At 46.1% G+C, this 25,690-nt stretch overlaps 1 protein-coding gene across 8 annotated transcripts in view; it reads left to right on the plus strand.

Moving 5' to 3' along the window:
- DCAF12 (DDB1 and CUL4 associated factor 12) overlaps window positions 1-24,853 on the plus strand; it is a 37,597-nt gene extending 12,744 nt beyond the window's left edge. For 4 of the 8 annotated variants that reach the window (XM_005581498.5, XM_074017287.1, XM_045373376.2 and 1 more), the window contains 7 exons: window positions 3,777-3,983; window positions 4,832-4,892; window positions 11,775-11,968; window positions 13,501-13,566; window positions 17,760-17,922; window positions 21,596-21,774; window positions 22,661-24,853. In XM_005581498.5, coding sequence (XP_005581555.1) covers window positions 3,777-3,983; window positions 4,832-4,892; window positions 11,775-11,968; window positions 13,501-13,566; window positions 17,760-17,922; window positions 21,596-21,774; window positions 22,661-22,819 — 1,029 coding nt within the window. In that variant the 3' untranslated portion in view covers window positions 22,820-24,853. The remainder of the gene's footprint in view (window positions 1-3,776; window positions 3,984-4,831; window positions 4,893-11,774; window positions 11,969-13,500; window positions 13,567-17,759; window positions 17,923-21,595; window positions 21,775-22,660) is intronic. The other 4 variants (XR_012424628.1, XR_012424629.1, XM_045373377.3 and 1 more) reach the window with 2 other exon arrangements.
- The last annotated feature ends 837 nt before the right edge of the window (window positions 24,854-25,690 follow it).

The following is a 25,690-nucleotide window of genomic DNA, read 5'->3' on the forward strand; positions in this document are numbered from 1 at the left end:
ACATTTAGAGAATATTCCACGAGGACGTGTCTGAACTGAATCATGAAAGATAAGTACACGCTGGCCAGGTAAAAGAGTAGGAGAGGCTGGGTGCGGTGGCTCACGCCTGTAATGCCAGCACTTTGGGAGGCTGAGGCAGGTGGATCACAAGGTCAGGAGTTCGAGATCAGCCTGGCCAATATGGTGAAACCCCGTGTTTAGTAAAAATACAAAAATTAGCTGGGCGTGGTGGTGCACGCCTGTAGTCCCAGCTGCTTGGAGGACTGAGGCAGGAGAATTGCTTGAACCCAGGAGGCAGAGGTCACAGTGAGCCAAGATCATGCCACTGTACTCCAGCCTGGGCGACAGAGCAAGACTTGGTCTCAAAGGAAAAAAAAACAGAAAAGAGTAGGAGAAGCATTTCTGGCATTGTGAACAGCATGAGCATGGAACAAAATAATTATATTTCGTTGAAGAATTTTTCATGTATGATATTTATAACCAATTATTTCTAGAGTTTGAAGTCTATGGCAAGACGTGAAGATAGTAGGGGCTGGACTGAGGAGACTCTTGGTTTTGTTTTGTTTTTTTGAAACAGGGTCTTGCTCTGTCACCCAGGTGGGAGTGCAGTGGCACCATCACGGCTCACTGCAGCCTTGACCTTCTGGGCTTAAAGTAATCCTCCCATCTTATTTTTTGATTTTTTGTAGAGACAAGTTCTCACTGTGCTGCCTGAGCTCGTCATAAACTCCTGGGCTAAAGTAATCCTTCTTCCTTGGCCTTCCAAAGTCTGGCCATGAGGAGAGTCTTAATGCCATGCTAAGTATCTCAGATTTAGGTGACAGGGAGTCATAGGATGTTTTTTAGTTGGGGACTGGCATGGGAAGATTTCCATTTTTAGGAAGATGAATCTGCTTATAATAGATTAAATTTGATAGCGGTGTTGCCTGAAGGCACAAAGACTAATTGTGGTTGTCCAAGGAGAAGTGATAAGTGAGGAAGCAGAGGAAGGAGCCAGCTGTAAGAATATTTAGGAGGTAGGTTTGGCAGGACTAGGATGATGGAAATGAGGGAAGAGGAGTAATCTAGGATAAAATCCACACTTGAGTGACAAGGTAGATAGTGGTGGCGTTAGGAAAGTGAGCAATTTGAGGAGCAAGGTGACTGGTTTTTGGCATATTGAGTTTCACATGCTTGTGGGATGCATAAGTAATGATGCCAGTTAGGCCAGTAGTCTGCTGCTCTCAGGTAGTTGCCATTTTGGAAGTGGTTTGTCTTCTTCTTCCCCCTGCTCCCACTCAGTCTCTGTCTGACACTCTTCTAGTTACTCCTCTCTCTTTCTCTCTGTCTCTAATAAATATATATAATATATATTTAAATATATAAAGTGCGTATTATATATAATTTAAATATTTATGTATCCAGTGTAATGCCCCCTCCCAAGGTGTTGGACATGTTGCTAGAGCCCTACAGTGTCACCCTCTTAGTCCACCAGCTCACAGAAAACACAGATGAGACCTTTTGCATTGATAAGGAAGCTCTCTAAGATATCTGCTTCCGAACCCTAAAACTGCCCACACCCACCTGAGCCACCTGTTGTCTGCACTGTGAGTGGGGTCACCACCTGCCTGAGCTTCCAGGGCGAGCTCAATGGCCATGAATATGGCCCTATTCCCCGCTTGCACTTATTCATGTCTGGCTTCGCCCTGCCGACCATCCAGGACAGCCAGCAGTACTGAGCCCCAATGGTGCCCGAGCCAATCCAGCGGATGTTTGATGCCAAGAATGTGATGGCTGCCTGGGACCCCCCCTTTGTGGCTGTTGCTTAGCAGCTGCTATGTTCGGGGACCATACGTGCATGGAAGAGGTGGTTAAGTAAATGCTTAATCTCCAAAACAAGGACAGCAGCTACTTTGTTGATTGAATCCCCCACAAGGCGAAAACAGCTGTCTGTAACATTCTACCCTGGGGGCTAAAGATGGCTGCCACTGTCATTGGCAACAATACAGCCATCTAGGAGCTGTTCAGGTGCATCTCGGAACAGTTCATAGTCATGTTCTGGCACAAAACCTTCCTGCACTAGTACATGGGCAGTGGCATGGACAAGATGGAGTTCCCTGAGGCTGCAAGCAACATGAACGTGTCCAAGTACAGGATACCACAGCTGAGGAGGAGAGAGAGTCTGAAGAGTGGGCCTGTGAGGAGGTGGCCTAGAGCCTTCTGTTACTGGGTAAAGGGAAGAAGTGGTGTGAACTTTTTATTCACCCACAGTCTGTTCTGTGATAGCCATGTCTGTGTGTGCACTTGTTCTTCATGTCTTGCTATCACAGCTCTAAAGACACTTCAATGAAACAATTTTCCTAGTAAAAAAAAAATATATGTATATAAAAATATATACATAAAATACATATATGTATTTGTTTGTTTGAGACAGAGTCTTGCTGTTTTGCCCAGGCTGGGCTCAATTTGTGATCCTTATGCCTCAGCCTCCTGAGTAGCTAAGTAGTTGGGACTACAGGCACTTGCCACCTTGTCCACTTCATTCATATATGTGTGTGTGTGTGTATGTGTGTGTGTGTTTGTTTTTGGTTTTTTGTTGAGACCGAGTCTCACTCTGTTGCCTAGGCTGGAGTGCAGTGGCTCGATCCTCGCTCACTGCAGCCTCCGCCTCCTGGGTTCAAGTGATTCTTCTGCCTCAGCCTTCCGCGTAGCTGGGATTACAGGCATGTGCCACCATGCCCAGTTAATTTTGTATTTTTAGTAGGATTTTCACCATATTAGCCAGGCTGATCTCAAACTCAACCTCTGGTGATCCGCCCGCCTCGGCCTCCTAAAGTGCTGGCATTAGAGGCATGAGCCACCGCGCCCGGCCCTTTTTATATTTTAAACTTAAGACTCACCTAGTTTCTGCTTTCATAGATCTTCTGTGCAAGCAGCAGGTTTATTTATGTAAAGGTTTGACATGTTTGGCTTCACCATGAGAATTGCTGATAGGATTTTATTTCAGCCTCTTAGGCTATAAGGTATATATATTAGGGCAGATATTATTTCTCTCATTCATAACTGTGTTCATAACACTTAGAACAGTACTGGCAAAGAAGTGAGTGTCTGAAGGAATGAACTGTTGAATCATGTGAAGAGTTTGACTCTTATAAGGGCTGTCCTTTCTCTAAGACTGATTTTTCCATAAAGCATGTGTCTAAGTTGAATCTTAGAGGGTAAAGAGGTGGAAGAGAGCCTTTCAGGCAGAGGTAGTAGCAAGAGCAAAGGCAGGGAGGAATAGAACTGAATGGGATGTGTGTGTATAGAGAACAGCCATGAGATATTAATAATTCTTCCGTGTCGTATGTCTCAGGTCATTCCAGAAAACTTAGTAATATTAATAGGTATATTAGTAACCATGATGTGTTCTGGGAGTTGTGTTTTGTTTAAAAGTTTGTGTGCATGGTTAGGTGAGGATTCAATGTGTAAAATATGCCCAAACCGACAGAAACCTGTTGGTCTTGCTCTAATACAAGGCCTCTTGGAAACCTCTGAATCCCAGGCAGAATTTACTACTTCCTAATCTGTGTTCATGTAGCATATTATTCCTATCTCTAATACTGTGTTATATTGACTTATTTCATGTTTCATTTCATTAGTAGTCCTGACCATGCCTTTAGTAATTCCTAGGGTCTAACATGTAGTAGATGTTAGTTAAATGTTGATGAACAGTTGAACAAAAGGATGTTTATACCCTGTATTGGCCACGTTAAATCGGAACTATGTTCAGCTTCTGTATCTATTTCTTCTTGTAGCTATTTGTAGTAGATGTCCAGACAAGCCAGATCACCAAGATCCCAATTCTGAAAGACCGGGAACCTGGAGGTGTGACCCAGCAGGGCTGTGGTATCCATGCCATCGAGCTGAATCCTTCTAGAACACTGCTAGCCACTGGAGGAGACAACCCCAACAGTCTTGCCATCTATCGACTACCTACACTGGATCCTGTGTGTGTAGGAGATGTAAGTTTTCCCAGTAGTTGTAGTTGGGGAGAGCCTTGGTTTTAAACGGGTCTCAGTGGTTAATATGGACCCTCCTCTCAGCAGCCCAGAGTGGGGACTGGACTCCTCATAGGGCACAGTGTATGTTTGATAAAGGGGCAAGCAGCACATCTCAGGGACCAACACTATTGGGTTGCATTTGAATCCATAGTGTCCACATACTTCCCACTGCCCATACTCAGAGAGTAGCAGAGTTTACTAAATCATCCATTCATTCGCCAGGCATTTATTCAGTCTTCTATGGCTAGGCATTGTTTGAGACATGGTTTGAGACACAGCAGTGAACAGAACAGATAAAGCCCCTGTCCTCTTGAAGCCTACATTCTAGTGGAGGGTGACATATAAACCAAAATATAAGCCATATAAACTAATAATTACCAGTAATATGTCAGAGTGTGATAAGTGCCATGGAGAAGAATAAAGGCAGCATAAAGGGACTGAGAGTGAGGTGGAGGATGCTGTATCAGAAGATAAAGTTTCATTGATAGGATGATACTGGAGCAGGGAGACTTAAAAGAAATGAGGTACAAGCCATGTAGATATCTAGATGTCTGGAAGAAGAAAGTTCCAGATAGAAGATGGGACCCAGAGGTAGAAGGCAAGAGCTATGTGTCCACTACCCACAGTAGTGCCAATTTCATTCCAGCTTTGAGCTCCTCAAGATAGAAGATAAAGATTGATCATTCTCTATGGGTTGAGACCACCAGAGATCAGAGTTGTAATTTTACAAAAATAGAGAGTTTATTACAATACTTATTTTACTAATTTCTTGTTTTCCTCCCTGTACCTGTTACTCCCTGCTCTCCAAGGATGGACACAAGGACTGGATCTTTTCCATCGCATGGATCAGCGACACTATGGCAGTGTCGGGTAAATTTGCCCTTTTACAGGGAGCTTTTGATGTGGCAGGGATTGGGGGCTAGAGATTGAAAAGGGATAGTAGTGTGATAGGAAATAGCCTGGCTGGGTGCGGCGACTCATGCCTATAATCCCAGGACTTTGGGAGGCTGAGGTGGATGGATCACTTGAGCCCAAGATTCAAGACTGGTCTGGGCAACATATGAGACCCCATCTCTACAATTTTTTTTAATTGGCTGAGTATGGTACTGCATACCTGTTGTCCCAGATACTCAGAAGGTTGAGGCAGGAGGATTGCTTGAGCCCACGAGATCCAGGCAGCATCAGGCTGTGATCATGCCAGTGCACTCCAGCCTACATGACAGAGGATGGCCCTGTAGAATAATAATTTTTTTATTTAGTGTAAAAGTGATACACATTTATTGTAAGAAAATTTTAAAATAGGCTGGGTGCAGTGGCTTATGCCTATAATCCCAGCACTTTTGGAGGCCAAGGTGGGTGGATCACAAAGTCAGGAGATTGAGACCATGCTGGCTAACACGGTGAAACCCGGTCTCTACTAAAAATACAAAAAATGAGCTGGGTGTGGTGGCGGGCGCCTGTAGTCCCAGCTACATGGGGGGCTCAGGCGGGAGAATGGTGTGAACCTGGGAGGCGGAGCTTGCAGTGAGCTGAGATTGTGCCACTGCACTCCAGCCTGGGCACAGAGCAAGACTCTGTCTCAAAAAAAAAAAAAAGAAAATTTTAAAATATAGTCTGGGCGTGTTGGCTCACACCTGTAATCCCAGCACTTTGGGAGGCCAGGGTGGGTAGATTACGAGGTCAGGAGTTTGAGACCAGGCTAGCCAGCATGGTGAAACCCTGTCTCTACTAAAAGTGCAAAAAATTAGCTGAGTGTGGTCATGGGCGCTTGTAGTCCCAGCTACTCAGGAGACTGAGGCAGGAGAATTGCTTGAACCCAGCAGGCAGAGGTTGCAGTGAGCTGAGATGGTGCCACTGCACTCCAACCTGAGCGACAGCATGAGACTCCATCTCAAAAAGAAAAAAAAAAAAAAAGGATAGATAGATAGACCACCCAGAAGATCTCTATCCAGATATAACCACTTTTTTTTGTGGGTTGTTTTGTTTTCTTTTTGAGACAGTGTCTCATTTTGTCACCCAGGCTTGCTTACAGTGGCATGATCCTAGCTTACTGCATCCTTGAGCTCTTGGGTTCAAGTGATCCTTCTGCCTCAGGCTCACAGGTAGCTGGGACTATAGGCACACACCATCACACCCAGCTAGTAATAACTACTGTTGACATTTTAAAATATAACTTGCTAGTTTTTTTTTCCAGTACCTTTTTTCTTTTCTTTTAGACACAGGGTCTTGCTCTGTTGCCCAGGCTGGAGTGCAGTGGCACCATCATGGCTTACTGTAGCCTTGAACTCCTGGGCTCAAGCTATCCTCCTGCCTCAGCCTCCCAAAGTGCTTAGTTTTTTGTTTTGTTTTTTTTTTTTTTTGAGACAGAGTCTTGCTCTGTCGCCCAGGCTGGAGTGCAGTGGCGCAATCTCGGCTCACTGCAAGCTCCGCCTCCCGGGTTCACACCATTCTCCTGCCTTAGCCTCCCGAGTAGCTGGGACTACAGGCGCCCGCCTCCGCACCTGGCTAATTTTTTATATTTTTAGTAGAGACGGGGTTTCACTGTGGTCTCGATCTCCTGACCTTGTGATCCACCCGCCTCAGCCTCCCAAAGTGCTGGGACTACAGGCGTGAGCCACCGTGCCTGGCCAAAGTGCTTAGATTATACAGGCATGAGCCACTGCACCCAGCCTTAGTATGACTTTTTTTTTTTTAGACTGAGTCTCACTCTGTCTTCCAGGCTGGAGTGCAGTAGCACGACCTCGGCTCACCACAACCTCCACTTCCCAGGTTCAAGCGATTCTCCTGCCTCAGCCTCCTGAGTAGCTGGGATTACAGGTGCCCACTACCACGCCAGGCTAATTTTTCTATTTTTAGTAGAGATGGGGTTTCACCATATTGGCCAGGCTGGTCTCAAACTCCTGACCTCAGTGATTTGTCTGCCTCGGCCTCTGAAAATGCTGGGATTACAGGCGTAAGCCAACATGCCTGGCCAATATTTTTTGGTTGGTTAATATGAGATCATTCAGAAGATGTATATGTAGAATTCTTTGTGAAATTCTTTCTTTTTTTTTTTTTGGAGATAGAGTCTTGCTGTGTCGCCTGGGCTGAAGTGCAGTGGTACAAATCTCGGCTCACTGCAACCTCCGCCTCCTGGGTTCAAGCACTTCTCCCTGCCTCAGCCTCCTGAGTAGCTGGGATTACAGGTGCCCACCACCACGCCTGGCTAATTTTTGTATTTTTTAGTAGAGATGGGGTTTTGCCATGTTGGCCATGCTGGTCTTGAATGCCTGACGTCAGGTGATCTGCCTGCCCCGGCCTCCCAAAGTGCTGGGATTACAGGCGTGAACCACTGCTCCTGACCTCATTTCATTACACTTTAAAATTTTCTTTTTTTTTTTTTTTTTTTTTTTTGAGACGGAGTCTCGCTCTGTCACCCAGGCTGGAGTGCAGTGGCCTGATCTCAGCTCACTGCAAGCTCCGCCTCCCGGGTTTATGCCATTCTCCTGCCTCAGCCTCCCGAGTAGCTGGGACTACAGGCACCCGCCACCTCGCCCGGCTAGTTTTTTTTTTGTATTTTTTAGTAGAGACGGGATTTCACCGTGTTAGCCAGGATGGTCTCGATCTCCTGACCTCGTGATCCACCCGTCTCGGCCTCCCAAAGTGCTGGGATTACAGGCTTGAGCCACCGTGCCCGGCCTAAAATTTTCGTAATAAAACTTTGATGGGGTAAATGAGATCACACTGTACACAAAGTAATCTTCTGAAACTGTACACAAAGTAATCTTCTGAAAGTTACCTAATTTTCTCACTCTCATGCTCAAATCTTTGAGAGACTTTCTAGTATCTGTAAGATGAAAAACAAATTTTATAGCACAGCATACAAGGCCCACGCCCACCTTTCCAACTTTATCTCTCATAGCTTCCATGCTTGCACCCCATAATCCAGCATAACAAACCATGTCTAGTTCTCCACATGTGCCCTTGTCTCTGTGGCCTTTTCTAATTTCACATAATTAGCATTCTACTTTGAATTGATATGTCTGTCATTTTAGATGTTTTTTTCTTTTTTTTTTTTGTAATTTTTGAGACCAAGTCTCACTCTGTCACCTAGGCTAGAGTGCAGTGGCAGCATCTTGGCTCACCGCAACCTCTGCCTCCCAGGTTCAAACACTTCTCTTGCCTCGGCCTCCCAAGTAGCTGGGACTACAGGTGCGTGCCACTGTGCCTGGCTAATTTTTGTATTTTTAGTAGAGACAGGGTTTCACCATGTTGGCCAGGCTGGTCTCAAAACTCCTGACTTCAAGTGATCTGCCTGCGTCAGTCTCCCAAAGTGCTAGAATTTCAGGCGTGAGCCACTGCACCCGGCCTAGATATTTTTTTCTATGAAGTGTTCAGTAGATTAGCAGTGTGGGAAGGGCACCTTCTTGGTCTCAAAGGAGAATTGGCAAATTACTGGAAAAATAATTTTAAAACACGTTGTTGTTGTTGTTGTTGAGACAGGGTCTCACTCTGTTACCTAGGCAGGAGTGCAGTAGTGTGATTATTGCTCACTGCAACCTCTAACTCCCAGGATTAAGAGATCCCCTCAAGTATCTGGGACTATAAGCACACATCACCACACCCAGTTAATTATTTCTATTTTTTATAGAGACTTTGTTGCCCAGGCTGCTCTCGAACTCCTAGGCTCAAGCAGTCCTCCCACTTCAGCCTCTCAAAGTGCTGGGATTACAGGCATGAGCCACTATGCCTGGCCTAAAACATAATTTCTTGGTATTCCATTTTATGGATATAATATAACCCTATTGTTGAACATACTGAGTGTTCTGAACAAACATCTTTGTATATGGGTATTGTGATGGTGGATTGTTTCTGAATAGGAATATAAACTTACTTTTTGTTTTTGTTTGTTCCTCTTTTTTTTTTTTCCCCCCCCAGACGGAGTCTCGCTCTGTCACCCAGGCTGGAGTGCAGTGGCGCGATCTCCACTCACTGCAAGCTCCGCCTCCCGGGTTCATGCCATTCTCCTGCCTCAGCCTCCCGTGTAGCTGGAACTACAGGTGCCCACCGCCACGCCCGGCTAATTTTTGTATTTCTAGTAGAGACGGGGTTTCACCATGTTAGCCAGGATGGTCTTGATCTCCTGACCTCGTGATCCACCCATCTCGGCCTCCCAAAGTGCTGGGATTACAGGCATGAGCTACCACGCCCGGCTGTTCCTCTTTTTTTTTGAGACGGAGTCTTCTGTCGCCCAGCTGGAGTGCAGTGGCCATGTCTTAGCTCACTGCAACCTCCGCCTTCCAGGTTCAAGCGATTCTCCTGCCTCAGCCTTCTGAGTAGCTGGGACTACAGGCGCCCACCACCACACCCAGCTGATGTTTGTCTTTTTAGTAGAGATGGCTTACACCGTGGTTCAGGCTGATCTTGAACTCCTGACCTCGTGATCCACCCACCTCAGCCTCCCAAAGTGCTGGGATTACAGGCATGAGCCACTGCGCCCAGGTGTTGTTTCTCCTCTTTTTTTTTTTTTTTCTGGAGTTAAAGTCTTGCTCTGTCACCCAGGATGGAGTGCAGTGACGTGATCATGGCTCACTGCAGCCTTAACCTCCTAGTCTCAAACAATCCTCCTGTCTCAGCACCCCACCCCCATCCCTGAGTAGCTGGGACTACAAGCATGTGCCACCACACCTGGCTAGTTTTTTGTATTTTTTTGTACTAATGGTGTTTTGACATTTTGCCCAGGCTGGTCTCAACCTCCTGGCCTCAAGCGATCTGCCTGCCTAAGCCTCCCAAAGTGTTGGGATTACAGGCGTGAGCCACTGTACCTGGCCAGGAAGATAAAATTTCCTTGCTGCAGGTTGCTCAGTTGTACTCTAGAAAGGTACCATTTTAGCTTGCCACCAACAGTGTATTCAGGGCTCAATTCACAGAAAAGTGTTCTTGTTTTTTGTTATTGTTGTTGTTTTGAGACGGAGTCTCTGTCATCCAGGCTGGAGTGCAGTGGTATGATCTCAGCTCATTGCAACTTCTGTCTCCCAGGTTCAAGCGATTCTCCTGCCTCAGCCTCCTGAGTAGCTGGGATTATAGGCGCACGCTCCACTAATTTTTGTGTTTTTAGTAGAGACGGGGTTTCACCATGTTGGTCAGGCTGATCTCAAACTCCTGACCTCGTTATCTGCCTACGTCAGCCTCCCAAAGTGCTGGGGTTACAGGCATGAGCCACTGTGCCTGGCCTGGTTTTTTAAGCTTTATTATTGTTTGCTAAGAGAAGTGATTTATCTTTTTAAGCATTCATTTTATTTATGTAGAACAGTCATTTCTTTTTCTTTTTTTTTTTTTTTTTTTTTTGGAGGCAGGGTCTTAACTCTGTTGCCCAGGGTGGTGGTGTGATCCCAGCTCACTGCATCCTTGACCTCTCCAGGCTCCAGTGACCCTCCAACGTCAGCCTCCTGGATAGCTGGGACTACAGGTTTGCGCTACCCCACCTGGCTAATTTTGTATTTTTTGTAGAGACAGGGTTTTGCCATGTTACCCGGCCTCCCAGAGTGCTGGGATTAAAGGCATATACCACTGTACCCAGCCTAGAACAGTCGTCATTATTATCTTTTTTTTGTTTTGTTTTGTTTTGTTTTTTGAGATGGGGTCTCACTCTGTCACCCAGGTTGGTGTCAGTGGCACAATCTCAGCTCACTGCGACTTCTGCTTCCCAGGCTCAAGCTATCCTCCCAGCTCAGCCTCCTGAGTAGCTGGGACCACAGGTGTGCACCACCAAACCTGGATAATTTTTTGTATTTTTGGTAGAGATGGGGTTTCGCCATGTTGCTCAGGCTGGTCTCAAACTCTTGAGCTCAGGTGGTCCACCTACCTCAGCCTCCCAAGGTGCTGGGATTACAGGTGTGAATGGTAATTCTTAATAAAGAACAGTCTAGAACAGTCATTCTTAATAAAAGGATTGTGGGCCGGGCGCAGTGGCTCACACCTGTAATCCCTACACTTTGGGAGGCTGAGGTGGGTGGATCACCTGAGGTCTGGAGCCTGACCAACATGGAGAAACCCTGTCTCTACTGAAAATACAAAATTAGCCGGGCATGGTGACACATGCCTGTAATCCCAGCTACTCGGAAGGCTGAGGCAGGAGAATCGCTTGAACCCAGTAGGCGGAAGTTGCGGTGAGCCAGGATCACACCATTGCACTCCAGCCTGGGCAACAAGAGTGAAACTCTGTCCCCCCATGAGCCACCCAGGTGTGGTGGCTCATGCCTGTAATCCTAGCACTTTGGGAGGCCGAGGCAGGCTGATCACTGGAGCTCAGGAGTTCAAGACCAGCTTGGGCAACATGGTTAAACCCCGTCTCTACTAAAAATACAAAAAAAATAGCCAGGCATGGAGCAGGCACCTGTAATCCCAGCTGCTCGGGAGGGTGAGGCGTGGGCATTGCTTGAACCCAGGAGACGGAGGTTGCAGTGAGCTGAGATCGCACCACTGCACTCCAGCCTGGGTGACGAAGTGAGACTCTCTCAAAAAATAATAAAAAATAAATTTCAACAACCATGTCAAACTTAAATGTTTTAATGCCTAGACCTTAGGTGAATAATTCTCTTAGCGTAGCTATTAAAATGTCTACTGCTCTGTGTTCGGGGTGGGCCATCTGGCCAAGCTTCAGCACATATGAGGATGATGCACAGCTAGACTCTGAAAGCCCACTTTGGCATCTGTGGGATTTCCCATAGAGGGGTGGGTATATCTGACATCTGTGTTCTCCTGGCCCTGCAGGCTCACGTGATGGTTCTATGGGACTCTGGGAGGTGACAGATGATGTTTTGACCAAAAGTGATGCAAGACACAATGTGTCGCGGGTCCCTGTGTATGCACACATCACTCACAAGGCCTTAAAGGACATCCCCAAAGAGGATACAAACCCTGACAACTGCAAAGTTCGGGCTCTGGCCTTCAACAGCAAGAACAAGGTATGAACTTGTATAGGGATCCCCGAAGTCTATTCCTGTTGCTTATGTCTTGGGATATGCACTCCTTTTTCCTTCCCCATCAGTGCTTGCTATATAGCATGGTTCTGAGCCCACACATCACCTCTTAAAGGCTGAGTGATGCTGGTGAGAAATTATAACTGAGGCTCTGAAACCCACCCCTTCAGTTGGTCTCTGCAGCATTTCTCTGAGTGGTCTATATTTGTGGGTCAGCCTCACAGAATTCCCCTAGGGCCACCCTGATTTGACTGTCTCTCATTTGCACATGCCTTTGCAGGTGCTCTATTCTGGGCATGATTTTCATACCTGCTTCTGAAAACAATCACTTTTTTTCTCTTTGCTATTAATTCCTTTTTTTTTTGAGACTGTGTTTTGCTCTTGTCACCTAGGCAGGAGTGTAATGGCGCGATCTCAGCTCACAGCAACCTCCATCTCCCAGGTTCAAGCAATTCTTCTGCGTCAGCCTCCCAAGTAGCTGGGACTACAGGCGTGCACCACTCTGCGTGACTAATTTTGTATTTTTTAGTAGAGACGGGGTTTCACCATGTTGGCCAGGCTGGTCTCGAACTCCTGACCTCAGTTGATCCACTCTCCGTGGCCTCCCAAAGTGCTGGGATTACAAGCGTGAGGCATCACACCTAACCAGTATTCTTAACTGCCTACTTTCCCTTCACATTTCCACTAAGTCTTACTTTACTGAGTCAGATCTGATGCTGAGGTTTTAATAAAAGCAGAATGTTAGCCAGGCGCAGTGACTCACATCTGTAATCCCTACAGTTTCAGAGGCCAAGGCAGGCAGATCACAAAGTCAGGAGTTTGAGACCAGCCTGGCCAACATGGTAAAACCTCATCTTTACTGAAAATACAAAAAAATTAGCTGGGCATGGTGGCATGTGCCTGTATTCCCAGCTACTCGGGAGGCTGAGGCGGGAGAATTGCTTGAACCTGGGAGGCAGAGGTTGCAGTGAGCCAAGATTGCGCCACTGCACTCCAGCCTGGGCTGCAGAGGAAGACTCCGTCTCGGAAAAAAAAAAAAAAAGCAGTGTCAGAATATGTACCCAGAGCCAGAGAAAGGCTTCTCCAAAATCTGAATCAGGCCACAGTTTGAAGGGTAGTTCCCTTAGCCTCCTATCCCATCTATATTTATGGCCTGAGGGTAGATTCATCTCTCCTAGATTAGACTCTTCACTTACAGAAATTCTCACACTATATTATGAAACTGTCCTTCACATGTGTGCCCTGCTTTAACTCTCCAACAGGATGTTGAGGAAATGATGGCATAGTGAGGAGTTTTTGAACCATGGGTGCCTGTGTTATTACTGGCAGCCTCAATTTAATATGCCATTCAGCTGTGTTCTGTAGGGTGAAGTAATGGTCTAATAATTACTGGCACCTCTGCTGGAATCATCCCAAGATAGGAGTAAAGGACCCTGACCTTAGATACCTCTCCTGCTTATTATCGTGGATTAGTTGCTATGGATGATAATATAACCTGGTTTTCATTGCTCTTGTAGGAATTGGGAGCAGTGTCTCTGGATGGCTACTTTCATCTCTGGAAGGCTGAAAATACACTATCTAAGGTGTGATGAACATGATTTGGTGGTTTTACATAATAATTCACCTTACAGTTAAAATACTGTAATTCTTGCTGAGCTTTTTCATTCTTGTTTATTTTATCTATTTATTTATTTTTGAGGCAGAGTGTCGCTCTGATGCCCAGGCTGGAGTGCAGTGGTACAATCTTGGCTCACTGCAACCCCTGCCTCCTGGGTTCAACCAATTCTTGTACCTCAGCCACCAGAGTAGCTGGGATTACAGGCGTCTGCCAATATGCCCAGGTATTCTTTTGTTTTTTTTTGTTTTTTTTTTTTTTTTTTGGACGGAGTCTCACTCTGTCGCCCAGGCTGGAGTGCAGTGGCGCGATCTCGGCTCACTGCAAGCTCCGCCTCCCGGGTTCACGCCATTCTCCTGCCTCAGCCTCCCGAGTAGCTGGGACTACAGGCGCCCACAACCGCGCCCGGCTAATTTTTTGTATTTTTAGTAGAGACGGGGTTTCACCGTGGTCTCGATCTCCTGACCTTGTGATCCGCCCGCCTCGGCCTCCCAAAGTGCTGGGATTACAGGCGTGAGCCACCGCGCCTGGCTTTTTTTTTTTTTTTTTGAGACAGAGTCTCGCTCTGTCACCCAGGCTGGAGTGCAGTGGCCGGATCTCAGCTCACTGCAAGCTCCGCCTCCCAGGTTCACGCCATTCTCCTGCCTCAGCCTCCGGAGTAGCTGGGACTACAGGCGCCCGCCACCTCGCCCGGCTAGTTTTTTTATATTTTTTAGTAGAGACGGGGTTTCACCGTGTTAGCCAGGATGGTCTCGATCTCCTGACTTCGTGATCCACCCGTCTCGGCCTCCCAAAGTGCTGGGATTACAGGCGTGAGCCACCGCGCCTGGCCTCTTTTGTATTTTTAGTAGGAACGCGGTCTCACCATGTTGGCCAGGTTGGTATTTTTATTTTTAGAGACAGTAAATATAGGGTCTCACTTTGTCACCCAAGCTGGAGTGCAGTCATGGCTCATGGATCAGTGCAGCCTTGAACTCCTGGGCATAAGCAATCGTCTTGCCTCAGCCTCCCAAGTAGCTGAGACTATGGGCATGCGTCACCACACCCATCTGGTTTTTGTTTTGTTTTGTTTTGTTTTGTTAATTTTTTGTAGAGACAGAGTCTTGCTATGTTGCCCAGGCTGGTTTTGAACTCTTGACCTCAAGCGATCCTCCCATCTTGGTCTCCTGAAGTGCTGAGAGTTCACGCATGAGCCATTGCACCTGGTCTCAATTCTTGTTTAAAAGACCAGTTCTCCAAAGATCTGGGCATGTTTTTGCACAGTACATGAAATTTTGAGTCTGGTATGCCTCTCTTGCAGGAAAGTCTTTAAAGAGTAAGACAGGGTGATTCTTTCATATTGCAAAAGCTTCCTTAGAGGCTCCTTTGACTAGCAGTCCTCTTCAACAATGCATTTAAGTATTTCTTTGTAGATTAGTAACTACTTGGCATGCTGTACGAGAGGGAAAACCTAAGTGTTAGGAACCTTTGGCAATTGAAGATCGATCAAATTAAGATAAACTATCTCTGAAATAATCATGTAAGGTAATGAGAAAATAGACTTAATTTACAATACAAATTAATCATCCCTAATCCAGAATGCTCCAAAATCCAGTTGGGCACAATGTCTCACGCCTGTAATCCCAACACTTTGGGAGGCTGAAGCAGGAGGCTTGAGCCCAGGAGTTCAAAACTAGCCTAGGCAACACAGCAAGACCTGATCTCTGCAAAAAAAATTTAAAAGTTAGCCATACATTGTGGCACATGCCTGTAGTCCCAGCTACTGGAACATAATGGTGCTGAGGTGGTAGGACCGCTTGAGCCAAGGAGGTCAAGGCTGCAGCGAGCCGTAATTTTGCCACTGCACTTCAGCATGGGTGACAAAGCGAGACCCTATCTCAAAAAAAGAAAAAAAAAAAAAAGGTCAGGCGTGGTGGCTCAGGCCTGTAATCCCAGCACTTTGGGAGGCCGAGGCAGGTGGATCACGAGGTCAAGAGATCGAGACCATCCTGGCTAACATAGTGAAACCCTGTCTCTACTAAAAATACATAAATAGCTGGGCGTGGTGGTGGGCTTCTGTAGTCCCAGGTATTCGGGAGGCTGAGGCAGGAGAATCGCTTGAACCCAGGAGGTGAAAGTTGCAGTGAGCCGAGATCGTGCCACTGCACTCCAGCCTGGCAACAGAGCAAGACTCTCTCAAAAAAAAGAAAAAAAAAAAAAAGGCTCCAAAGTCCAAAACTTTTTGAGCACCAACACAATGCCACAAGTGGAAAATTACACACCAGACACCTTTGCTTTCTGACGGGTCAGTGTACCAAACATTGTTTCATGCAGAAAATTATTTAAAATATTATATAAAATTACCTTCAGTCTATGTGTATAAGATGTATATGAAACATAAATGAGGCCGGGCGCGGTGGCTCAAGCCTGTAATCCCAGCACTTTGGGAGGCCGAGACGGGCAGATCACGAGGTCAGGAGATCGAGACCATCCTGGCTAACCCAGTGAAACCCCGTCTCTACTAAAAAAAATACAAAAAACTAGTCGGGCGTGGTGGTGGGTGCCTGTAGTCCCAGCTACTCGGGAGGCTGAGGCAGGAGAATGGCGTGAACCCGGGAGGCGGAGCTTGCAGTGAGCTGAGATGATGCCACTGCACTCCAGCCTGGGGGACAGAGCGAGACTCCATCTCAATAAAAAAGAAACATAAATGAATTTTGCAGTTAGACTTGGGTGCCATCCCCAAGAGTAGCTCATTACATATATGTAGATATTTTAAATCCTGGGCCAGGCTTGGTGGCTCACGCCTGTAATCCCAGCACTTTGAGAGGCCAAGGCGGGCGTATCACAAGGTCAGGAGATGGAGACCATCCTGGCTAACATGGTGAAACCCCATCTCTACTAAAAATACAAAAAATTAGCCAGGCGTGGTGGCGGGCACCTGTAGTCCCAGCTACCCAGGAGGCTGAGGCAGGAGAATGGCGTGAACCCAGGAGGCGGAGCTTTCAGTGAGCCGAGATCGCACCACTGCACTCTGGCCTAGGAGACAGTGCGAGACTCCATCTCAAAAAAAAAAAAAAAAAAAAAAAAATCTGGAGAAATCCAAAATTCAAAACATTTGTAGTCACAAGCATTTTGGATAAGGGTGACTCAACAAGCAACTTTACAGAGTTAAACCTACTTATGAATCATTTGTCTTTATTTTTTTTTTTGAGACAGTCTCACTTTGTTGCCCAGGCTAGAGTGCAGTGGCACGATCTCAGCTCACTGCAACCTCCGCCTCCCAGGTTCAAGCGATTCTCCTGCCTCAGCCTCCTGAGTAGCTGGGATTACAGGCATGTACCACCATCGCTAGCTAATTTTTTGTGCTTTTAGTAGAGATAGGGTCTCACCAGGTTGGCCAGTGTGGTCTCAAACTCCTGACCTCAGGTGATCTGCCTGCCTCAGCCTCCCAAAGTGCTGGGATTATAGGTGTTAGCCACAGTGCCCAGCTTTTTGTCTTCTTCTTATCCTAGAGGACTTTGCAAGAGGAAGCAGGGTTCCAGGAATTAGTGATTCCTTCATGTCACAATAGCCTTTGAGCTCCACTGACCTTGTATGCTCTTATGTGTAGTATGCACCCACTGAGGATTTGCTAACTGACAGAGACCCAGGGTTAAGGCAGATGTGGGTTATCTGGGATTAAGCTAGTCCCATGAGTGTGCTTTCTATAGCATAAAATTCCCATTCAGGTGGGAAGGTGAGGTGGGGGTAGCCAGAGATCAGCCTCTTTATCTGAAAAGCACTGAGGTGGCCCTTACTGGCAGACAGAACAGAGTGGGACCATGGCTTTAGTGCCCTGGAATGATTCCCAGAAACAACCTGAATAGTTGAAACAGCCTACCAAGAAAGGCCTTGGCCTTTCCAGCTACTTCTGATTATTTATTCCAGATTTACCTTTTCCCTAGCCTGTCTCTTTCATTATCTAGGTCTTATTGTTTATTACAGTCAACTCGTCTTTCTCCTGTATACCTAGGGGTGGAACAGAGTGTTATTTCTGTAATCAGGGCTTGATTTTACGTGGCTTTTGTATGAGGGAAGCCCACCGAGGTGGGAGTCCAGAAACAATATCCCTGCACTGTGGCCGAGCACAGTGGCTTATGCCTCTCTGCTGATGCCATGGTTATATCTCTCCTCTATTTTCAGCTCCTCTCCACCAAACTGCCATATTGCCGTGAGAACGTGTGTCTGGCCTATGGTAGTGAATGGTCAGTGTATGCAGTGGGCTCCCAAGCTCATGTCTCCTTCTTGGATCCACGGCAGCCATCATACAATGTCAAGTCTGTCTGTTCCAGGGAGCGAGGCAGTGGTAAGAGTCCCTGTGTGCACCTCAGGCCTACAGCTGAACTGCATATGGGTTCTGACTTTCAGTGCCTTTGTTGGTTTCCAAACAGGTATAGTGCTCTGTATGGAACATACAAAAATGTGTTCAAAAAGGGGAGTGACGGCTGGGCGCGGTGACTTACGCCTGTAATCCCAGCACTTGGGGAGGCTGAGGCAGGCGGATCACCTGAGGTCGGGAGTTTGAGACCAGCCTGACCAATATGGAGAAACCCTGTCTCTACTAAAAATACAAAATTAGCCGGGCACAGTGGTGCATGCCTGTAATCCCAGCTACTCGGGAGGCTGAGGCAGGAGAATCACTTGAACCTGGTCAGTGGAGGTTGCAGTGAGCTGAGATCGCACCATTGCACTCCAGCTTGGGCAATGAGAGCGAAACTCTGTCTCAAAAAAAAAAAGGGGGGGGGTGGGAGGGGAGTGACACAAAAGGGCACTAGGCTTTCAAACACCACAGACAAATGTGTGGCCACAGAAGCCTTTGTTGGAAGCCACCAGTGAGGATATTAGTTAGTAGTTTCCATGTTCTTTTAGAAAGCCCTACTTTCTTTCTTTCTTTTTTTTTTTTTTTTTTTTTTTTGAGGCAGAGTCTCGCTCTAACACCAGGCTGGAGTGCAGTGGTGTGATCTCGGCTTCACTGCAACCTCTGCCTTCCAAGTTCAAGTGATTCTCCTGCCTCAGCCTCCTGAGTAGCTGGGACTACAGGCATACACCACCACGCCCAACTAATTTTTGTACTTTTAGTAGAGACGGGGTTTCACTATGTTGGCCAGGATGGCCTTGATCTCTTGACCTTGTGATCCACCCACCTTGGCCTCCCAGAGTGCTGGGATTACAGGCGTGAGCCACTGCACCTGGCCGAGAACCCTGCTTTCTGTCCTGTGGTAATTTTTTTGCTGTGGTCCTGCCTGAACTAAAATTCCATTTATGCTAAGATGTGGCATGGTGGGATAAGAAGGAAGTTTACAAAGGGCATGAGGAAACCTCAGGGTAATGAGTATGTTCATTATGTAGATTGTGGTTATGATGTCATGGACATATACATATGTTAGAACCTCAAATAGTATACTTTATGTGCCGTATATTGTATGACAAACCTCAATGAGGCTGAAGAAAATACTGAATTTAGTTCTGACCACTGGGTAAATTAAGCTTCCACCTCAAATCTTTTATAGCATGTTCTCTGTAAGAGCACCCTCATTCTTTATTGAAGAGGGAAAAAAATACTTATTCTAGTGTACTTTGAAGGTTTCAGAATACCTTTTTCTGACATCCCATTTCATCATACCAAGAACCCTGTGGGAAGCAGATGAGAAAAGATAGTTTTACACATAAGACCTAGAACCAGCTAAATAACTTGCCCAGCATCACACAGCTTAATGGGGGAACAGCTAGGGACCAGAATCCAACTTAACAAATTGTGTTTTCTTTATCTCACTTTATCTCATTTTCTCATGCAAAACTATGGCTGTGTTATCATGAGAGTCCTAAAAGGCACACTGTGGATTATAGTTCACCCTCTCTTTTTCAAGTAGTGTTTATTCCTGTGCAGATACTGCAAAGTAGCTTTTGTTTGGGTCTTTTTTTTTTTTTTTTTTTTTTTGGAGACAGGGTCCTCACTCTGTTGGCCAGGCTGGAGGACAGTGGCGCAATCTCGGCTCTTTGCAGCTTCCACCTGCCAGGCTCAAGCAGTCCTCCCACCTCAGCCTCCCAAGTAGCTGGGACTATAAGCGTCCACCACCTCATTCAGCTAATTTTTGTATTTTTGTAGAGACAGGTTCTCATCATGTTGCCCAGACTTGTCTCAAACTCTTGGGCCACCCACCTCAGCCTCCCAAAGTGTGTGCTAAGATTATAGGGATTACAGGCATGAGACAGTGTGCCCAGCTATTTCTTTTTTTTTTTTTTTTGAGATGAGTCTAGCTCTGTCACCCAGGCTCAGTGAAGTGGCGTGATCTCAGCTTACTGCACCCTTTGCCTCCCAGGTTCAAGCGATTCTCCTGCATTAGCCTCCTGAGCAGCTGGGACTACAGGCGTGTACCACCATGCCCAGCTAATTTTTATGTTTTTAGTAGAGATGGCGTTTCACCATGTTGGCCAGACTGGTCTCGAACTCCTGACCTCAAGTGATCCACTCGCCTTGGGCCTCCCAAAGCGCTGGGATTACAGGCTTGAGCCACCATGCCCAGCCTATTTTTTCTTAATTATAGTTAAAATGCTTATATTTTAGAACAAAGAATAACGTATAATGAGAGTAGTAGAGAAAGGAATAAATAGGGCCAGACGCAGTGGCTGATGCCTGTAATCCCAGCACTTTGGGAGCCTGAGACAGGTGGATCACCTGAGGTCAGGAGTTCAAGACCAGCCTGATCAACATGGTGAAACCCCATCTCTACTAAAAATACAAAAAAAATTAGCTGGGGGTGGTAGCGGGTGCCTGTAGTTCCAGCTACTTGGGAGGCTGAGGTGGGAGAATCACTTGAATCTGGGAGGCGGAGGTTGCAGTGAGCCAAGATTGAGCCACTGCACTCCAGCTTTGGCAACAGAGACTCTTGTCTCAAAAAAAAAAAAAAAGAAAAGACTAAGTAGATTTGGCTGTAATAATGTATGCAATGAAAAGTTTTAAGAGATTTTTGGTGCTGTTTAATGGGGGTAATTTTCATACCTAGTAAGGAAATACTGGTTCCACAAATATTATCCAGTTCTTATATGCCAAGAGACATCTTCACGTCCCAAGCACTGATTTGATCCCCAAGTACAGCAGATGTGTTTTCCTTGTGATCTAAAGTAATTACATGACTTGTCTTAAACTTCTTTGGGTATTTAATTCTGGGCTTTTTGCCACTCTCAAAACATCTAATACCAGATAAAGACTTCTTGCACTGTGGCCGAGCACAGTGGCTCATGCCTGTAATCCCAGCACTTTGGGAGGCCGAGGTGGATCACTTGAGGTCAGGAGTTCAAGACCAGCCTGGCCAACATGGTGAAACCCTGTCTGTACTGAAAATGCAAGAATTAGCTAAGTGTGGTGGCAGGAGCCTGTAATCCCAGCTACTTGGGAGGCTAAGGCAGGAGAATCACTTGAACCTGGACGGCAGAGGTTGCGGTGAACCAAGATCGCGCCATTGCACTCCAACCTGGGCGACAGAGTGAGACTGCATCTCAAAAAATAAAAAAAGACTTCTTGCATTTGCCACAGTAGCGGTTTTAGGTCAAATATAAGGAATCCTTGATGACTTAATGATTTATAAATATGCAGATTACCTTGAGTTGCAGTGTAGGTTGGAAACATATGATGGAGAAAAGTTTAGAGTTATGAAAGATGACTCCAGAGTGAGTTGAGAGGAAGCAAGGAAGTTCTGAGTACTTACGGTCTTCAGTCAAAAGCATCTTGAGCATCATCGGGAATCTGACACTTTTCCAAGGCTTCTTGGACGGTTTCTGTTAGTGTGTGGATAGGCAGGATGGCATCAGGATTCTCTTTGCTTTTTCATGAGCTAACTTGCCATTGGGAAAGCACTGTCTGATACGTTGAGGGGAGCGGGGTGGACAGTGGAAACTCAGTGTTGCAGAAATTCAGGCTAGCAGACAGTCAAGCAAATATTCTCTCCCACTTCACTGCCTTTTACTTTTCTCTCTTTCAGGTATCCGGTCCGTGAGTTTCTATGAGCACATCATCACTGTGGGAACTGGGCAGGGCTCCCTGCTGTTCTATGACATCCGAGCTCAGAGATTTCTGGAAGAGAGGCTCTCAGCTTGTTATGGGTCCAAGCCCAGACTGGCAGGGGAGAATCTGAAACTAACCACTGGCAAAGGCTGGCTGGTGAGTAAGCCCCTGCCTGAGATGACTGCTACACAGTAACAGAAAAATTATCTTCCTCTACCCCTCAGCCCCCACTGACACACCATCTACTCACACTTTTTCACCAGTAAAAGGCACTCCTTGGAACAGGAGAAGACTTCCCCCTGATCTTGCTTTTGTGTCTCTACGTTACCTGTGGGAAAACTGAGGCCCAATAAAACACACTGGTTGACTTAGGATTTTCCCCAAGGCATAATAGAGGAACCTCCCACCACAGCTGTCAGTGAATTTTTTTTTTTTTTTTTTTAGACAGCATCACTGTGTTGCCCAGGCTGGAGTGCAGTAGTGTGATCATAGCTTACTGTATGTAGCCTTGAACTCCTGGACTCAAGCAGTCCTCCTGCCTCAGCCTCCCAAGTAGCTGGGACCACAGGCATATGCACTATGCCTGGCTAATTTATTTTTTTTAGTAGAGATGGGGTCTCGCCATATTGCCCAGGCTGGTCTCAAACTCGTGGGCTCAAGTGATTCTCTCACCTTGGCCTCCTAAAATTCTGAGATTACAGCCGTGAACCAGTGCGCCCTACCTCCAGTGAATTATTCAGGTGTTTGGTTCTTTCTCCTGTGTCTAGCGGGTGGAGGGAAAATAGAACTTTGGTTCGAACTCTGCTGAGAAGAACTGAGCCTTGTATAGCAATTCTTCAGCTGCTCCGTTCTTCCCTAATGTTTAGTTGGAAAAATGAGGCCCCGATTCCCATGAGAATCAACCAGCGAATCTCCTGACATGAGGTTGTACCTGTAGAACCCTGTTCCCTTAAGGAGACCAGAAAGCATTCCTGTCCCTTCCTCCCGCTTTTCCTGCCCCATGGCTAGAGGTGCTAATTGTAGTCCTTTTCTCTTCCCATAGAACCATGATGAAACCTGGAGGAATTACTTTTCAGACATTGACTTCTTCCCCAATGCTGTTTACACCCACTGCTACGACTCGTCTGGAACGAAACTCTTTGTGGCAGGAGGTCCCCTCCCTTCAGGGCTCCATGGAAACTATGCTGGGCTCTGGAGTTAATGACAACTCCCCAAATGCAGAGATTTACACTAACTTTCATCCTCAGTTTCCTTGTTTCTTCTGATTTTTTTTTTCCTAATTGTGTGAGGCTCTTGTGTTTTAGTGGGAACACCAAAGTTTGCCTATAGTTTAGGCACTTAATAGGAAGAAGCTCTGTACAGAAATCTGAAGGTTGTTTGGTTTTTTGTTTTCCCCTTTGGTAATCAAAATTTTATTGTCTTTTATTCTGGCTTTTCAACCAAACATTGTTGCTAATCCCTATTTTTCTTTAAGTGACACACATTCTCCCCTCTCTGGCTTCTTTAGGCTGAAATGACATAGTCATTCTCACCCTTACTTCACTCTTGAGGGGTAGGGCTCCTTTATAATTATATGGTTGCTGTCAGACTTTCTGTGAAAGTTTGGGAGCTGTGTGTGTGAGAGAGATCTTGTCTGTGTGTGTGAGTGTGTGTGTGTGTGAGTGTGTGAGTGTGTGTGTGTGTGTGTGTGTGAGTGTGTGTGTGTGTGTGTGAGTGTGTGATCTTGTGTGCCTGTAGGTACTGTGTGTCACTGAAATTACCTGGAGTGAGGATTACTTGTAATTAAAATATTTATAAAAGAAACAACTTTATTCACAGAGTCCAGCTTTGGGACTAGTCTGTAACTTGTTTTTTACAGTCTAACAACACTGATAATAGGAAGTAAAAACAGAAAGGAAAAGAAATTACCACTGGGAAAATCTTTTGAGTTAGATTGCAGGCTTCCTGGGGCCTCCCGTGCCAGGACTGCAAAGTGATCCAGCCCTACCTGTCTTCCCACCTGTGTGTCCCCCGTGTGGGAAGCTGGTGTCACTTCCCCTTCCCACCCTCACATCTGCTTAGCCAGTAGCCACACCCCTAAAACATCAGACTCACCATCCAGGTTCAGCTCTAGAGGCTGCAAAAGGCTTCATGGGACTTGGTAAAGAGAATTCCCATCCTAGCTTCTCTCTCCATCCCCTCAAGACCTGATCTGGTGTTTAAGGGGCCTGGAGCTGGGAGTCTCAAGTCTGCTAAGGTTCACATCCATAGTCCTCTTGGCTTTGAGGAGAATCCTCTCTGCCATTCTTCCAATCTCCTCAATGGGTTTTGCTTTTATTTTCTAAATTGGGTTAAGTCTAAGAAGGTGGGGGTGAGCAGGGGGTTTATCTGTGTGTAGTGAGTGCTTCATGTGTGGAATATTCATTTTCCCACTGCAGCGGGACTTGGGGTTGAAGCCACCCCTCCTATTCTGCTGGCTTAGCCCTGAGATGGCAACAGGCTGGCCTGCAGTCAGCGTCATTGTGCATGTAACAGCATCGATGTGATTAGTAATTTGTCTGTTCCTCCCTTGAACTGTCTGTTTAGTCTGGGGTTTTTTAACTTGCAGGCGACTGACTGTGATGTCCACTTGTTCCTTGATTTTTACACATCATGTCAAAGATAACAGCTGTTCCCACCCACGAATTCCTCTAAGCACATACTCTGCTTTTCTGTCAACATCCCATTGTGGGGAAAGGAAAAGTCATATTTATTCCTGCACCCCAGTTTTTTAACTTGCTCTCCCAGTTGTCCCCCTCTTCTCTGGGTATAAGTAGGGAAATTGGAAAAAATAATATATATATCCTCCTTTTAATGGTGAGGGGCTGCTGGAGAGGAGAGACAGCAAGTCCACCCTAACTTGTTACACAGCACATACCACAGGTTCTGGAATTCTCATCTTCGAACCTAGAGAAATAGGTGCTATAAACAGGGAATTAAGCAAAATGCTGGATGCTATAGATCTTTTAATTGTCTTAATTTTTTTTCTATTATTAAACTACAGGCTGTAGATTTCTTAGTTCTCACAGAACTTCTATCATTTTAAACTGACTTGTATATTAAAAAAAAAAAAAAAAAATCTTCAGTAGGATGTTTTGTACTATTGCCAGACCCTCTTCTGTGATGGGTAATGCATTTGTTTGAGATTTTCTGTTTTTAAAAATGTAGCACTTGACTTTTTGCCAAGGAAAAAAATAAAAATTATTCCAGTGCAAAATGGTGTGAGTGAGTATTATGTAGCCAGGAGCCTGCAAAAAAGGTCCCACATGACTAATTGGAAGGTTGGCTTGAGCTGTTGGGACTGCTTGTGGCAGATGGAGAACACAAGCACTACTACCTCCAGGTTAAAGGCAGGTCAAGTGCAGACACAGATGCTAAGACCTGCTAGGTCCAGGTCCCCAACTCTAGCCCAAGATCAGTTGCTCTGAGGCCTAGCTGCGGGTGGATATGCCCAGGGTAGCAAAGTAGTGTGACGTTACTTCTCTCACATAAGTAAGGGTTGGTAATAGGCCCTGTCTGCTTGGATGGTGCCCTGAGAATGACTCTGAAAGTGTTTGCATAGTACTCTGGGAATAGGATATTATTATTTTTTGTAGTTGGAACCATAGACCTTCACTGCCCTTTGTAAGGGGAAGGCACAGTGACCAGAGTGATGTTTTCTTAGAGCCTATTTGGAGCTGTAGCTGAGAGAAACTGCTAAGTCATACCACCCTTCTTCACGCAGTCATCTCCGGGAAACCCACCAGGGCTGGGCCGCAGAGCCTGGCAAGGCCGCCCCTATTCTTCTGCCACATGATACTTGTTCTTTCCAGGGCAAGCTGGATGCAGCTGCTCTGTGCACCTGCCTTACAGACTGACTGGTTCAGAACATGACACATGGATTCCTATACGGTCAAAGGCTGCAAGACAGGAAGGGGAGATGAGTAAGTTAAAGCAATTTGAGAGGGCTCCCCAGAGGAAACGAGTTACATTTGGAAAGGGCTGAAACTAGCTTTTCCCAAAATGAATTTGGAAAGTATTTGTAAAATCTTCATTGTCGGCTGGGTGCGGTGGC

This window comes from Macaca fascicularis, chromosome 15 (genome assembly GCF_037993035.2).
Source record: "Macaca fascicularis isolate 582-1 chromosome 15, T2T-MFA8v1.1".
NCBI lineage: Eukaryota > Metazoa > Chordata > Mammalia > Primates > Cercopithecidae > Macaca > Macaca fascicularis.